Source organism: Haemorhous mexicanus, chromosome 3 (assembly GCF_027477595.1).
Source record: "Haemorhous mexicanus isolate bHaeMex1 chromosome 3, bHaeMex1.pri, whole genome shotgun sequence".
In the NCBI taxonomy this organism is placed as follows: Eukaryota; Metazoa; Chordata; class Aves; order Passeriformes; family Fringillidae; genus Haemorhous; species Haemorhous mexicanus.
Genome location: NC_082343.1, coordinates 106030336 through 106044842, shown reverse-complemented (window position 1 = coordinate 106044842; position 14507 = coordinate 106030336). Strand labels below are relative to the sequence as shown.

Sequence of the window (14507 nt, the reverse complement as noted above, 5' to 3'; positions counted from 1 at the left end):
ATATCACCATCTGAAATGTATCAACATGCCCAGTAAATGAGCTTTGTGTAGGTGTGAGAAGGAGAAAATAGGGTCCTGCCCACCATGCAATATGGTAACGTGAGAGATGTTTTAGGGAATTTTATCAGTAATGCAAGCAATTTTTTGGCAATGATGAATATTGCTATATATTGGTGATAAACAGGGCTTGTGAGAGGATGAAAGAAATCCAGAGATGCTAAAGATATGGAGATACTATAATAGACAACCAAAGCAAAAAGGATATTCAGTGTCGCAGAAAAGATGAACTAGACAGAACTGGGTTTAAGATTACTTGACTAGTTCAAGAAAAACTTTTAAAATGTGTAAATGAAATTAAAGAAAGACGGGAGTATTTGGACTCAGCATGTAGTTTAAGGCACTGAAATTAGGTGTTAATATATAGGTGTTTATATGTTCACTCAATAGTGCCTTTTATGGCTATTGGAGAGCTGATTAGTACAGAGAACTGAACCTCAAGAATTAATGCAATTCACCCTAAAACAGACATCCACACTGAATCCTTATCCAGACTTCACTGACTATAACAGCACCTAGATATCAAGCTTTCAGTTAGATATCTACAGACATGCAGATTCAGCTATCTTAAACCAAACCCCACATTAGACATCTGCAATGTTGGTTCCTGTATCTGGTCCTCCAAGATTTCTCCATAGTCCACACCAAAATGAGCACTTCCAGGGTGAGATTAATTTGTGTAATTTTAAATAGCCACTTAACGATAAAATTAATTGTGGACTAAAAAGACCTGTTTTCTTTATTGACTAAAAGGAGTATATATTTGGTCAAATGAATCCCCCTTGCCTCCTGTAGAGTTACTTAGCTAAAGAAAGCAAAAGAAAAGTCAAGTTATGAATCAGATCAGCATAAGACTGTTTAAAGGCTGAAGATAATAAAAATTATTGAAATTGAAATCATAACATAGCTTCATTAGCAGCACATGTTTGAAGGAAGTGTTCCTAAAGATATAGCTTCACAACATAGCACTTCACAACCATTATCTTGTACACCTGAGAAATAATACATTGGGACTGTGGTTTACCCAGGCTTGTTTGGCCTGAAGCAAAGCTTTTAGAGAAATGTTTGTAATCATAATTATTGTGGATGTGACTCACAAGTGTTGACTTGTAACCATGACCAAAACTAATGATTGTAGGAGAAAATGAGAAATAAGAAGCCCTCAGAACCACAGTTTACAGTACATTTTTGATGACCAGGTTTTGAGATAAAACGAAGTATGTTTGCTTTCCTTTTAGATTTTCTCTTAGGAAGAATTAACTAACTCTTAATTAAGAGTATATGCAATTCTAAGAGGATCAACCACACTTGCTCCAGATTTCTTGTAGAGGAGAAATATCAAGCATGCTATCTAATTATCTATTTAAAAATAAAAAAAAAATCATTTCCAGGGAGAGGTTGCTATATGTCACCACTCTCATTTCAGCACATGATTTAGTAATCTCAATACTATCTTCTAGCTCTATGGGAGCAAATTCTGAGGGTGACTGAGCACTGAAATAGTGTGATTTCCTTTCTGTGACATTGTTCCTTTCTGAACATTTGCTTCAAAAGAAATGAAGTGCCAAATTGCTTCAAAAATAATAGAGTGCCAAATCTAATGACAGTATTATAAGACACAAATAATTTCTATATTAAAAAGCAAATTCATAACAATATTTCAGGAATATTTAAACATTGATCTTAGGAATTTAAAAGAAGAAGTTTTCTAAGTGGTTTTAAAAATGTTTTCTGAGGATTCCTAGGTACTAGACAACATTGGATGTGTGTATGATATTAGATAGTTCCTTCATCTCCTACACCATGAATTGCAATATTATTTAGCTGTTGGAATAAATTGATTACAATATTAATTACAATGTACTTTTTATTAAATCTATATCATACTGAAGAAGCAAGATTTTCCCTAAATGCAATTGCCATGTATTGCAGAAGCAAAATCTATTTGTATACAGATACTAAAAATATCCATCCAAATAATATTCTAATTACTCTGATTTGTTCTGTGAGGAAGTGAAATCATTGAACACTAAAACACTATGTATTTATTTTTGATGGTGTTAGGAAGTGAAATGGAGACAAGTGCCATTGACATATTTTATTTAATTGCAAATAAACCAACTATGCCGATTAAATTAACTATCCTACATTCATGCACTGTTTTATTCTAAATAAAGTATCTATTAGCCTGCAGTTTTCTCCAAATCATTGCTTTAAATTTCATATGGTAAGTAAGATCAGCTAGAGATCAAGTAACCTGGTTACCCAGCAGCAATAAAGCAGCCCTTAACACAGTTCCCATAATCACCCCTTGCATGCTGTAATCACTCTTTCCTCAAGGTACAGAGCAGTGCTTGGGCCTGTTCCAGGTAAAGCCCAATGCAGATGCTCTGGACTGTGCTCTGGGAAGAGCCTGCATCTCTCTGCTGACTACATAAGGAGAATTAGGAAGCTAAGCAGCTAGTTGCTTAAAACTCTGTAATGCTTGTAAAGCTTGTAGATTAGAAGGTGAAACTAGACAGATGTAGACAGCATGACTCATCCTACCCCTAATATAAAACTAAGCTATATGTAGCTGTTAGACAACAGGACTCTTGCTATAGTTTTGTGATTGATACAGCCACTCACAGGGACAATCTAACTCAGCTTCAGACAGATAACATGGAAGACAGTTCCTCTCCCTAAATGCATGCAGTATAGAAGACAAAAAGCAGATAGAAAGCAGTAAACACTTAAAGCAGACAAATGGCATTAAGAAATTGGGAGCACAGAATAAGAAAATTAAATGATCTTATTTTACCATAAAATAAAAATGTCTCCACTTATCTAAATAATGTCAGATGGAAACACTATATGATGGCAAATAACATAGCTCACAAACAGCGCAGCCATAATAGCAAAAATGGAAGCTAACAATGATCATGCATACAAAACGTAACAATTCAGAGATCAGTAACAAATAGGTCATAATTCAGTTATAAGTTTGATAAATTTTAAGTCTGATAAGTCTACACGCCCATCCATTTCACCATGGAGTTAAAAAATTCTTGCCATTATTTATGATCACACTGTAGATGCTTATTTTTAATTTCTACATTATTTAGGTGTGTCATACTGTGATCATAAATACAGGAAACAAAATGTCTTTGTTTGCTTTTTCTTCAAAGGGCCAAGTAGACAGCCTTGTAACTTACTCAGTTAAAATATACACTAGGCTTTATTTAGCAGGGCTCATGGATCAACACTTATGGAATCCCTTGTGTGCACACAGCATGTATGTTAATCTATTCATCCAGCATACATACAAGGAACCTCCATGGTTCAGAGATCAAAAATTCATTTTACCTTCTCCGAGTTGACTGTTGTGCAAAAATATCAAGATCTCATCAAGAGAAGGATCTGGCCAGTAAGGGCACAAAGCTGGATGAGAATCAAAGATCTGCAGGCAGCAGGAATTATCACATCATACAATCCAGTGGCAAAACATCTGGTTTGCAGTGGCCAAGCTTCATTGCAGGGTCAGTAAAAGCAGATAGGCAGCAAAAAGCTACTGTAGGGCAGCAAATTGGACAGGTAGTCCAGGAGAAGTGAAAGCTTGTCTTGGAACAGACCAAGGGCTCTGAATTCAGGCTTGTCAGTGCTCCGAGAGCAGCCAGAAGTGCTGAGGCAAAACCCACCATGTTGGCTCCACAATCAGCTTCTGTTCCACATTTTGCACCACTGCTTTCCTCTGAGATTTCTGGAAGTGTTGTGTATCTCCTGTTTCTATTGAAATCCCTGCTTAATTTAAAAGCGTTGCTGTGACACCTCAAGTCCCTTTAAGTTTGATGGCTTTGTGTTCTTGAGAAAAAGAGATGGGGAAGGGAAAAGGGAAATGGGAAATGGACACAAGGAGAAAAAAGTAACTCAGGTATAGATCATATAGCATTTGGCAGTTGTACATTACAAATTCATTAATTATCTCAAAATTAATATTTTAAACAAAATTACATCTTCTGACTTAAACCAGCCAGAAGCCAGGAAATTCAAGCTTAAGAATGTCACCCATTTGAAGTAATTTTATTCTAGCTTGGTTTATCAGTATACTTCCCAGGAGCAAATTGTAGATTATATATTTCAGGATCTCTCAAGGAGTCCTGCCAAGACCTGGTGATAAGTTGCTATAACAGCAGCTCAGGGTTTGAGAAAAGCACTTTCTTTAGTACTCATGGCAACAGGTGACCGAGTGGTAATGACACCATTAACACATTTCACCTTTTTAAGGTCTCCCACTGGTGTTTCACTTCTACTAATTTATGGAGGAATCATTTCACTTCAGTGTTACAAGTCCCTTGTGTTCTTAGTGGTATTTTTAAGAAAATAAACAGAAGGAGGGAAAGAGAGCATCCTCTGGGATATGTGATTTTGGAGAAAACCACCATCAGCAAATTCTCTCTTGTATGAAAAAGAACTTGGGAATTTTTATAGCAGATCCAATAAGGCTGAGATCAACTTGAATTAAGTTCTCCTTTCAGGAATCAGCAATATCTGCTTTGTAATAAGCAGCTATTAGGTACTTGCCACATATGATTCTCCAGACAGATATGTTTGCATTTGTTATGCAAATGTAGGTATGTATTTAAAAAAAAAAAAAGGCAATAATGTCTAAATTAATTATTTGACTGAGTCCTTATGGACTCCCCACTCTAGATACACTTGCAAAAGGATCTTTTGTTATGGCTGCAGCTATGATTCTATGCAGCCTTCTGGCTACTGTACTGATTCTCCAGAAAATATTACACAATTAATTGCTTACCTCTTTTCAAAAGCTGTCTTTCCTTCAACTCTCAATTCTTTTTATCATGTAACTACAAAAGAAATCTTCTAGTTAACAACTGTAACTTTATTAACATCCTACAAATGAGATTTCTTTTTTACCAGAAATATTTGACCTTGACAACTTACTCCCTACAGTGACAATATGAAAACAAACATATCAACTCCTTATTTAAAAAAAAAAAAAAAAAAAAAAAAGCAAAAAAAAGACAATGCCAAAGTACTGCTAGTACAGCACAGAGAAGCAGGCAAATGGTACAGTATATGGGAACATTATGGCACCAGATTCTGTCTCCACGGACATCAGTTGGACGTTTATCACTGAATTCTAAAGAATCAGACCAAAACTCCCACATTAGATAGTGAGAAATACAGGCTTTCAGACGGGATTTGTGTTGAATAGCCAAACAAATCTGAGTATTTGACACCTTTATTATACTCTAAATGCTTGGTTACCGCCAGACAAGACAGAACTGGGTTATCTCAAGAAGAGAAAGAATTAATTGCTGTCTTCAACCCCCTACTGGGAGGTTATAGACAAGGTGCAACTAGACTCTTCCAGGAGGCTAAACAGGAGGCAATGAACAAGAAGCATGGAATGGACAATGGACAGGACAAGGATTGCAACAAGGAAAATTTCAGATAGTACAAAAACTTGTATCAGTTGTGGTAGGCAAAAAACACGTGTTGACCAAAGAGGCTGTGGAATCTCAATCCTTTAAGATAGTCAAGCCTTGGTTGCATGATCCTGAGCAACCTGATCTGACCCAGAGTTCACTCTGAGTGGAGGATTTGGACCAAAGTTCTCCACAAGTGTGAAGGAGAAGAAAGTGGAAGGGGAATGCGAAAGGACTTTCCTTCCTCAAGAATACTCATTTGACGCATACCTTGTTTGAAAACAGTACAAGAGGAGTTCAACAGAAATTGCTAAAAAAAGGGGCTAAATATTGTTTTAGCTAGTAAAACTAAAAGTATGCTGTAATTGTTCAGACCAATTGTCTCTGTTTTATCACTGTAGCTGAAAGTAGAAGTATGTCAAGGGAATCAAAACAAAGATTCTATATATGGAACAATTGTGGTTGGGTCTGAATTTAGATCTTAACTCTATTCAGGCCAGCTCTTCAAATGCTTGTGTAGGCCTAGCTGAATGCAGAGTGTTACACCAATTTACCCCTGTTGAAGATCTGGATTTACTGCACTGATCTATGTACAGTTCTTGATGGTCACAGCACAGAAGCTGCCTTGGGCCCAAGAGCACTCAGGTTATGAGAACATCAACAACCTGTAGGGACAGACATATGGCACATCCATTACGTGGGGGCTGGTTTGCCCCCACGCTGCTCTTCCTGTTACCTCATAGGAAATATAGGATTTCTGTATCTCCATCACCAGACAAGCTACTTCCTTCCTGGCTAAAGCAGGGGCAGATGTGACAGGTGAGCTTCTTGCAAGTGGATCTGGAAAGTACTTACTGGCCATTTGGTCATTAATTCCTATCTTCTTTTTTTTCAGATTCAGTGTGAAGAAAGACAATGTCAAAAATACCTGTAGAGACTAGAAAATAAAACAGCTGGTCTCATGGTCTTTAATACCATGATCAAACAGATTTCATAGAGTTGAGTGTCTTATTTCTGTCATTCCAAATGCTCTAGAGACAACCAAGTTTGATCTTCATCTGATGCACACTTCAAGGCTCTGCATCTTCCATGATATTTTCACTAACTAATATAGTAACAGACAGGAGCTTCAGCAACAAACAAGAACATGAATTCTCCAGTGCAATGATGGACAGCTTTGAGGCTTTCCTAACACAAAGAACAGCAGCCAAGTTAAGATCTTTTTTTACTACAAGTATTTAATTTTCTATGCCTTGGCAAGTCTGCCTCCATCATTTACTTAACCTGTGTGCCACAGAGGCCAATCCCTTAGCAGAACTTTGCTAGCCATGTTTCTGCTCCCTCACAATTCTCTGGGTCCAGCAGATATTTGAGGAGTCTTTGTAAAAGACAGAAGTGATTCAATTAGTGTGGTGCATCTGTTCCCCTGAGATAATCCTTATAACACAAGTATGAAAAAATGGGAACATAGTTCTTACTACAATTATTAATTAACCAGAAATGGAAATGTCCTGTCCAGCTGACTTTTGTAGTGTCACCTACAGTCTGAGAGTTGAAGTGCCAAGATTTGAAATGCCAAGGGTATGGAACCATGCTTTGTGTATTTCATCAATACTGCAGTTAAAGATTTTATTTAAAAGAAAAATAGTAAATGGCACATCATGTAATTGCTATTTATTTTCATAAACATGAGGTATTTCAAAGTGCTATAAGACGCAGCACTAAATGTACATCATTGGAAGAAATTAAACACAGAACTTTGCAGTTACCCAGTTCTATGCACCAAACATTAACAAATACATTAACTGGAAGAAACAGGCTAGGAAAAGGCATATATAGTAAATTTCTTTACAAAAGTTTCTTAGTTCAAAAAAGTGATAAAGTAATATCTACTCAAAACTTTCACAACTCATTTTCATACGAAAATATAAGTATCAAATTTAGTTATGTATCAGCATCATACTAAAGTATACAGGCAATGTAAGAATTAGTACAGTACATAACAGAGATTAACAATATATTTGTATACAAAAACATGCTCCTCAAACATTGAGGTATTACAGTACTTAGGTATGAACTTCCAGTCTAATACTGGCAGCAAAAGCCACCTCTCATAACCCAAGACATGTACAAAAGGCAAGTGTGTAGATGGTATTTACAGAAATTCCCACAGGGGCACAAAATGCCAACCCCTAAAGTAACATCTGTTAGAACATAAGCACCATAAAACTTAGGAATGAACATTTTAAAACTCAACTAGATGTCATCAGCAGCTCCAAATGCTCACAACACTTTAAAAAAAAAAAAATCCCCACCATCTACAGTTCTTAAGGAGAAAAAACAAAGGCAGTCCATTGTTGTTTGGTAGTCTTGCAATAAACTCCTTGCAAGAAAATCCATTTGCTCCGTACCCGGATAATATAGTCTGTTGATTACTTCAGGGACTGGATTGAAATTAAAACCAACATTCTTAACGTCAAAAAACACAATTTTTTTATAAAGAATCAAAAATGTGCAAAGTGGCAATGACTGTCCTGATCAGCCAGAAAAAAACACCAAAACAAAAAAAAAAAAGTTTAGCAAGTCCGCTTGTAATCTATTTTCTTTAGTAATTGTTCTTGTCTGGCTTGCAATTTTTCCTTTTCTAGCAGTAACTTCTGCTCCTCTGCCTGAAGAGAATGAACATATTCAGTGGCTTTTTTCAAGATCACAACTTTTGCAGCTTTCTCATTTTGAACCAGTTCTGGAACATGGTCCCTTAAAGTGAGGAAACTTGACCGTAGATCATTACGTCGTTGACGCTCCAGGATATTATGGTTGCGTCGACGTTCACTGTCCTCCGAATCAGAGTTTCGAGGACTTGAACTCTTAAGCTTTGGTTGGATCGTGGGTTTTACTGGACGGGGCACCTCAACTTTTAACTTTTTCTGTGGTGGAGACTCTTCAGTCTCCACGAATGGAGAAGGAGCAGCATAATTATGCTGCTGGTGAATTGGGGCACAACGCTTTAATATCAGTCCATTCTGCTGTGTCCTGACTGATGAAAAAGTGGTATTATTAGGACGCACTGTAATAGTAAGGGTGGTAACAGACTTGTTGGTAGAGGAGCGTCTTTTCTCCACTGTAACAACATCTATTTCTTCTTCTTCATCCTCTTCCTCCTCATCTTCATCATCTTCTGGTAATAAAGGACAGAAAATAAAACAGACATTATTCTCCCTGAAAATACCTTTATAACTAATATCAGTATTTATTGACAAAATATATATCCAGTAAAAGCAGTAATGCAGTAACTGATGGCAAAACCGGGGTGCACCCACCACCTGCAGTCAGATATGACATAAATCTGTAAAAGTATGCAATACACACGAAATCAGTAAAGAGCAGGGATTTGTGAAAGCTTAGTAAGTTTGATGAGATGGGTTTTTTAAACACATCTAATTTTCAATCAAAATGGGGCTACCACCCACACAATCACAGAGGCAGAAAAGAATTTTTAGACAGAATGTATGTAGTTTGAATGGGATCGTCGAGCTGTGGCACAAAAGGCAAGCACAGAGCCACAACACAGCCCCTGCTTAGTAGAAAAGCAGCCGGAAAACGAAACAATCGCTGGGTTTGTTCTGAGGCAGAAGGTGAAGCTGCTCCAGCCGGGGACCCTTTAAGCCGGCGCTTGGTGCACTGCCAAGAAGACAGCTGTTGGAAGTGCTTCCTCACCCAAAGCTGTCAAACCAGACATTAAAGGGACAGCAGGCTCTGAAACCCGGGACGGATCACCAAGTTTGCAGCGGTGGTCACAGGGACCAGCTCATCAACACACGCCAAACCGCGGTTCAGCCCAAGTGGACTTCTCTGCGTACACACACACAGGATGTTTGGGGCATTTTGGGCTCTGTCAGTACAGGCGCTGCTCTAAGGGCTCACTAGTCTAGCTCCAGCCTGCCCGCATGGCGCCTAAGGGAATGCGCACACGGTCATCCCCCATAAACCTGTGCCCAGGGCGGCAGTGGCAGCTGCACTGCCACCCCCCCGAGGTCCCCGGGGACAGGAGACTATCAGGGCGCCGGAGTCTGCCCAGCTCCTCCGGGCCAGAGCTGCTGCCGGTGAAGGCTGCGGCCCCGCCGCAGCCGGCACAGGGCGAGGGGCGGGCGGGGGCTGCCCCGGGCCGTGCCCGCCGCCCCCGCGGGGCCCCGCGCTGCGGCCGCGCCTGCTGCCGCCTGCCGGCCGCCCCGCCCGGCCCGGCTCCGGGGCTCCGCCGCCCCGCCCGCCCTGAAGCAGCCGGCGGGGGGCCGCAGCCGCCATCCCCGTCCCCACCCCCACACCCTGGGGCTGCAGCACTTACCCGAGTCGCTGAGCGTGTCGTCCCCGGAGGAACTGCTGCTGCTGCTCGCCCGGCTGTCCCCGCCGGGGCGCGGCAGGCGGCCGCCCCGCGCAGCCCCTCCGGCCGCCGCCGGCGCCTCCCGCTTGTTGACGGGGAAGGGGAAGACCACGGCCGGGTCCACGCACTCGGGCACGGCGCCGCCCAGCTCCGCGCGGGCGCTGGCGGGGCTGCCCGCGGCCCCCGGGGGCGGCGGCGGCGCGACGGGCGCCTTGTTCTGCAGCTTCTCGCTCACCGCCCGCTCCAGCTTCTCGCGCGCCGAGAAGCCGCTCCACATGCAGTCCTGGATGATGATCGAGTTGAGATTGTTCGTCACGCCGGGGCCCGTCTCGAAGAAGTCCCCTCCGTCCATGCCGCCCCACAGGTCGGCCTCGGGCGGCAGCAGGAGCAGCTCCGATGCCCAGTCCACGGGGTCAGTGGGGCGGCAGCCCCACAGAGCCGCTCCTCCCCACGGCACTGGGCCCCCTCCCGGAGGGTGCTCCTGGAGCCCGGCCCGGCTGGGAGACAGAGGAGGGGTGGGCAGCAGCTCAAACTTTTTCCAGATGTCCTCGCCCGGGGGAGCGGAGTCCGGCCCGCACAAATAAAAGTCATCTTCGTCCGGGTAGAAACAAGGCTGCAAAGAGTCAAACTCGAGGTCTGGGTTTTTACTGACCATTCCTGGCATTACGGGTCTCTTTTTGCTAAACCCTGTGTCAAGCAATAGTTTCAAACACAGGTTTTATCGATATTTCCACCAAAGGGAAGAAGAGAGGTTCTCCCAAAACCTGAAATTAAAAAAAAAAAAAAAAAAAGAACAAAACAACAAAACCACAATTAAAAATACGAACAAACAGACACGAACGTGACTCCCTTCCTCTTAAAGGAAGGAAAAAAATTATTAATCCCATCATAAATAGCAAGCAAGAAGAAGCCTTTAGAAAGTTGAGGAAAAAAAATGCATCTCACACACCTTTCTTCTCACGACTCAAGATACTGAAATCAAAGCGCTCAGGTAGTGCTCCCCCGTGCAGAGCCTGCCCTGCCGCTCCGTGGGGACACAAACCCAGGCTGCACAGTCCAGCGGGGATGCACAGCCTGTGTACATAGCCCTCGCCTGCTCTCCCCAAACCGCTTCAAACGCTCAAAACAGCACAGTAACTGCAGACAGATGCATGGCTTTGATACCGTAATCTCTCCAGAAAGGCTTCTTAATATGCCAGCAAAAGTAGAGGAAGTTTACTCCTTTTGTCACTGCGGAACAGTGCAAAGGGGAGAGGAGAAAGATGCAAAAAAAAAAAAGGGGGGGGGGGCGGAGGGGTTCTTTGCAACTTCGCAAATCGCCAGTTCATTCACTCAAAGCGAGCCAGCAAAATCCGCACACAACACAAGGGGGGAGGGGGAGGAGGGGAAATCCAGCAGCAACAGAAATTATCAACCTTATGTAATAACCTCACACACAAAAATGCATTAAAACCACCCCGGCGCCACCAACAAAGCCTCCTGATTTGCCAAGAAAGCACGGGAAGTTTTTTCCCCCTTTTTTCTACAACAACGACGTTGCAAGGACAGCAACTCCGCACATTCGGCCACTTCATGCACGCAAACCTCCTGCAAACACACCATCTCTCACCTCCGGCGAGTGCGCGCTGCTGCCCTTACCTCGGCCGGACCCCCCCACTCACTACCCACGTCCAGTCAACAACAGCCCCATTCCTTTGCCGAGAGCTCCGTTGCATCAGACATTAAAAAAAAAAAAAAAAAAAAAAAAAGGAAAAATGCTTAAAGTCCAAAAGACCCAGTCAGCGTCTCCCTTCAGCTCGGCTAAGGTAACGCGAAAGGAAATCGTTCTGCTGGGTTCACAACAGCTGACGCTGAGACGGAGACCAAAAAGGGGGGGAAAAAAAATCCATGAAAAGCCTTATGATGAAACGCCGAGAAACGCGCCCGGCTCGGCTCAGCTGCGCTCCCGCCCCGCCCCCTGAGCGCCTCCAGGACTGTGCATTTTTCTACTCGGGAAATACATTAAACTGTTTAAAATGCAGAGCAGTAAAGAGGCACCTACAAAACACTGGCGATCTCAATGCGACAGCTCCGAACCAAAACACAAATATCCTCCAGGATTTTCTTCTGCTCAGTGAAAACCCCATTCAGGCTCCGCTCTGCCCCTGCGCTCCTCTTCCCGCCCCATCCTTCCCAGTTCGGCAACTCAAACGCGATGGAGAATTGGATTTATTTGACTGGGGTTTTGTCCTGCAGCCCAGAACCTGCAGCTTCCTCTTCTTACCTCCGTGGTGATGGTGGTGGGTGTGCGAGGGGGAGGAGTGGAGGGGGAAAGGGGAGAGGAAAAAAAAAAAAAAAAAGGCAGCTGATGGTGTCTGTAGCACTTTCCGCGCCCGCCCGCCGGCCCCCGCAGCCGCCCCGGCCTCCGCATCCACCCTCTACTCGCAGATAGATGCCTGTCACTGCACGCCTTTGAAGCAGCTGGATATTATTAACCCCCCCAAAAAGGCATTAAAAAAAAAAAAAGGGCAAGTTAAAGAAAAACAAAACACAAAACAAAAAAAAAAAAAAAAAAAAAAAACCTGACACGCTTGGGAGGGAGCACTGGGAAACAGCGGGAGAATGGCGGGAGCGCCGGCCCCGCCCCCGCTCCACGCGCGCAGGGCGGGGCCGCGCGTTTGGCGCCAAAAGCCCCGTTCGCTCTTTATCCTCCGGGAGGACGTTCGGATGCCGCGGGGCCGTCCCTGCCCCTGTGCCGCCCCTCCCCGCGCCACGCCGGCCCCCAGGAACGTCGCCTCCGGAGCGGTTCCTCCCCACCTCCCGCCGCTGCGACCTCGCGCGCAACCCCCCGGGGCAGTTGAAAATAAACAAACAAGGGCTAAGGGAAGTGGCCGAGCGACGGAGCCGCTCGGACGCAGGGCTCTGCCCACGGTCGGTAGCGATCGCCTCTCCTCAGGCCAGCGGTGCTCTCACGCCGCCGCGCTGCCGGCAGGAGCCCGTGCGGGCGGCCCCGCGCTCCCCGCTCCGCGCCGGCACCGGCACCGCGCCCGCCGCGCCCCCGTTCCGCTGCCAACGGCGACACCTTGCGGCCGCGCGGCGCGGCGGCGGCGCTCCCGGCGCCCCCGCGCATTGCCCGGCGGCAGCACCCACCGCTCTCTCGCCTCCTTCCCCCGGCGCGGGGCCGCGGGACGGGACGGGACGCGACACGCCGGGACGGGACGGGAGCGCGGTGCTCTCCTCGGCGGTGCGCGGCGGCGGGCGCGGGTACGATCCCAATCCCGCCGCCGCTCGGGGCGGTGCCTCCTTGCTCATAGGCTGCAGGTTGAGGCGGGGACTGGGGCGTCGCTCGCAGCAGGCCGGTGGCGGCGGGCGGCCGCTTTGTGTGCGGTGGCGGCGGGGCCGCCTCCCCGTCCCGCCTCGGTGGGGGCGAGCCCGGGCTGTTCAAACACGGTGCGCATGGTGGTGGGAGAGAGAACTGAGCGTCGATGGAAGCGACTGAGGAGGGAGAGGCTGCTCTTGAGAGAGCGAAATAAACCCTCCGTGGGGCAGGGATGTACTGTGTGTCCCTTCGCTTCGTCCCCTCCGGCAGTTTTGGGCAGGAAGTCCTGCTTCTCCCATGTGGTGATCATTCCTCGCGTCCATGTTACGCTTCGCTGGCCAAAACCTGGAGGCTCCAGCAGCCTTTCCGTGCCCTGAGGCGGCCTTGAGAGCCGTCGGAGTGCCGCGGAGTCCGAGGCTCGGTGGTGCTGCACAGCTGGCACCGCGGGCAGCTCCGGGGCCGGGCTGATCCCAGAGGGTGGCACCTGTTCTGCTATGGCCCCAGCCAAGGCACTGAGCTGCTGGCAGGCTCTGCTCGCCCAGCTCCCCCCTGCCCGCCTCCGCTCACCAAGGGAGGTGGCTCATCTCAGGAGCCTTCGGTTGGTCTGGATGACAGCAAAAAAGGCACCTGGAAGGTGAACCTTCTGTACCGCAGCTTCCGAGTGCCCAGGGTTCAGGCGGGGGTGCTGAAGGTGACCTTTTGATACTCTGAGTCACAGCTTGGCTGGAGGGAGCTGTGCAGGGCCGGGCACCGTAAAGCAGAGCAGCGCCCGACCTGCTGCTGTCGAGGTCGCTGCCAGCCCCTGTGGCATCAAGCTGGCGAAGTATTTGAGGCCAGATTTGCCTGAACTGTGGTGGTTTTGCCCCCCCCCCCCCCCCCCCCCCCCCATTCCTCTAAGGCACTTCAGATTCAGGACAGGGGAATTCATTGATTAGCAAATGTGCGCTCGGTACTTTGAAGATGTAGAGTCTTAGGAAAGCACAAAGATTTATGAATTTCTATTTGGATTGTTTGGCTGGCCAAAAAAAAAAGTGTGGGTGATTGGGATTTTTCTGCCCCTCACATTTTAGTAACCTTAAACAGGTTGAAGCTTGTGAGGAGGCATGAACAGTTAGTATGTGGGTCACAGAATATGTGAACAATTTAAAAATTCTCATCAGTCGATGGCCTTTGTGGAGTTAAGCAATTATATATGATTTTCTCCTTTAATTATTTTTGTTTTCTGTCTTGACTATAGTGGTTTTATATAGGCAAATATTGTTGTGTCCATCCAGAAAGGATGTGGGCTGCTACCTTATCTAGTGTCTAGATTTCCTCAACTGCCTTTTTAAGTTTTTCCTTT

The 14507-nt window shown here is 45.4% G+C and overlaps 1 protein-coding gene across 5 annotated transcripts; it reads right to left on the bottom strand.

The window, feature by feature from the left end:
* Positions 1-7148: 7148 nt before the first annotated feature.
* MYCN (MYCN proto-oncogene, bHLH transcription factor) lies at positions 7149-13129 on the bottom strand. Of its 5 annotated transcripts, none has more exons than XM_059842904.1 (3): positions 12997-13129; positions 9832-10631; positions 7149-8667 (listed from the first exon to the last, which is right to left on the bottom strand). In XM_059842904.1, exons 2-3 carry the CDS (start codon positions 10529-10531, stop codon positions 8066-8068), a joined length of 1302 nt encoding a protein of 433 aa, XP_059698887.1. In that variant the 5' UTR covers positions 10532-10631; positions 12997-13129; the 3' UTR covers positions 7149-8065. The 5 variants fall into 5 exon arrangements, with proteins under 5 accessions (XP_059698887.1, XP_059698886.1, XP_059698884.1 ...); XM_059842903.1 differs by lacking the exon at positions 12997-13129 and adding an exon at positions 12131-12367; XM_059842901.1 differs by lacking the exon at positions 12997-13129 and adding an exon at positions 11909-12088.
* Between the last annotated feature and the right edge of the window lie 1378 nt (positions 13130-14507).

What these genes read in the sequence shown, in the direction of transcription:
- MYCN (XM_059842904.1), bottom strand. Translation starts at nt 10,531, where the DNA reads ATGCCAGGAATGGTCAGTAAAAACCCAGACCTCGAGTTTGACTCTTTG. An exon ending in CGACACGCTCAGCGACTCGG is followed by an intron (nt 8,668 to 9,831) that starts GTAAGTGCTGCA and finishes CTTTATTACCAG; the next exon opens with AAGATGATGAAGATGAGGAG.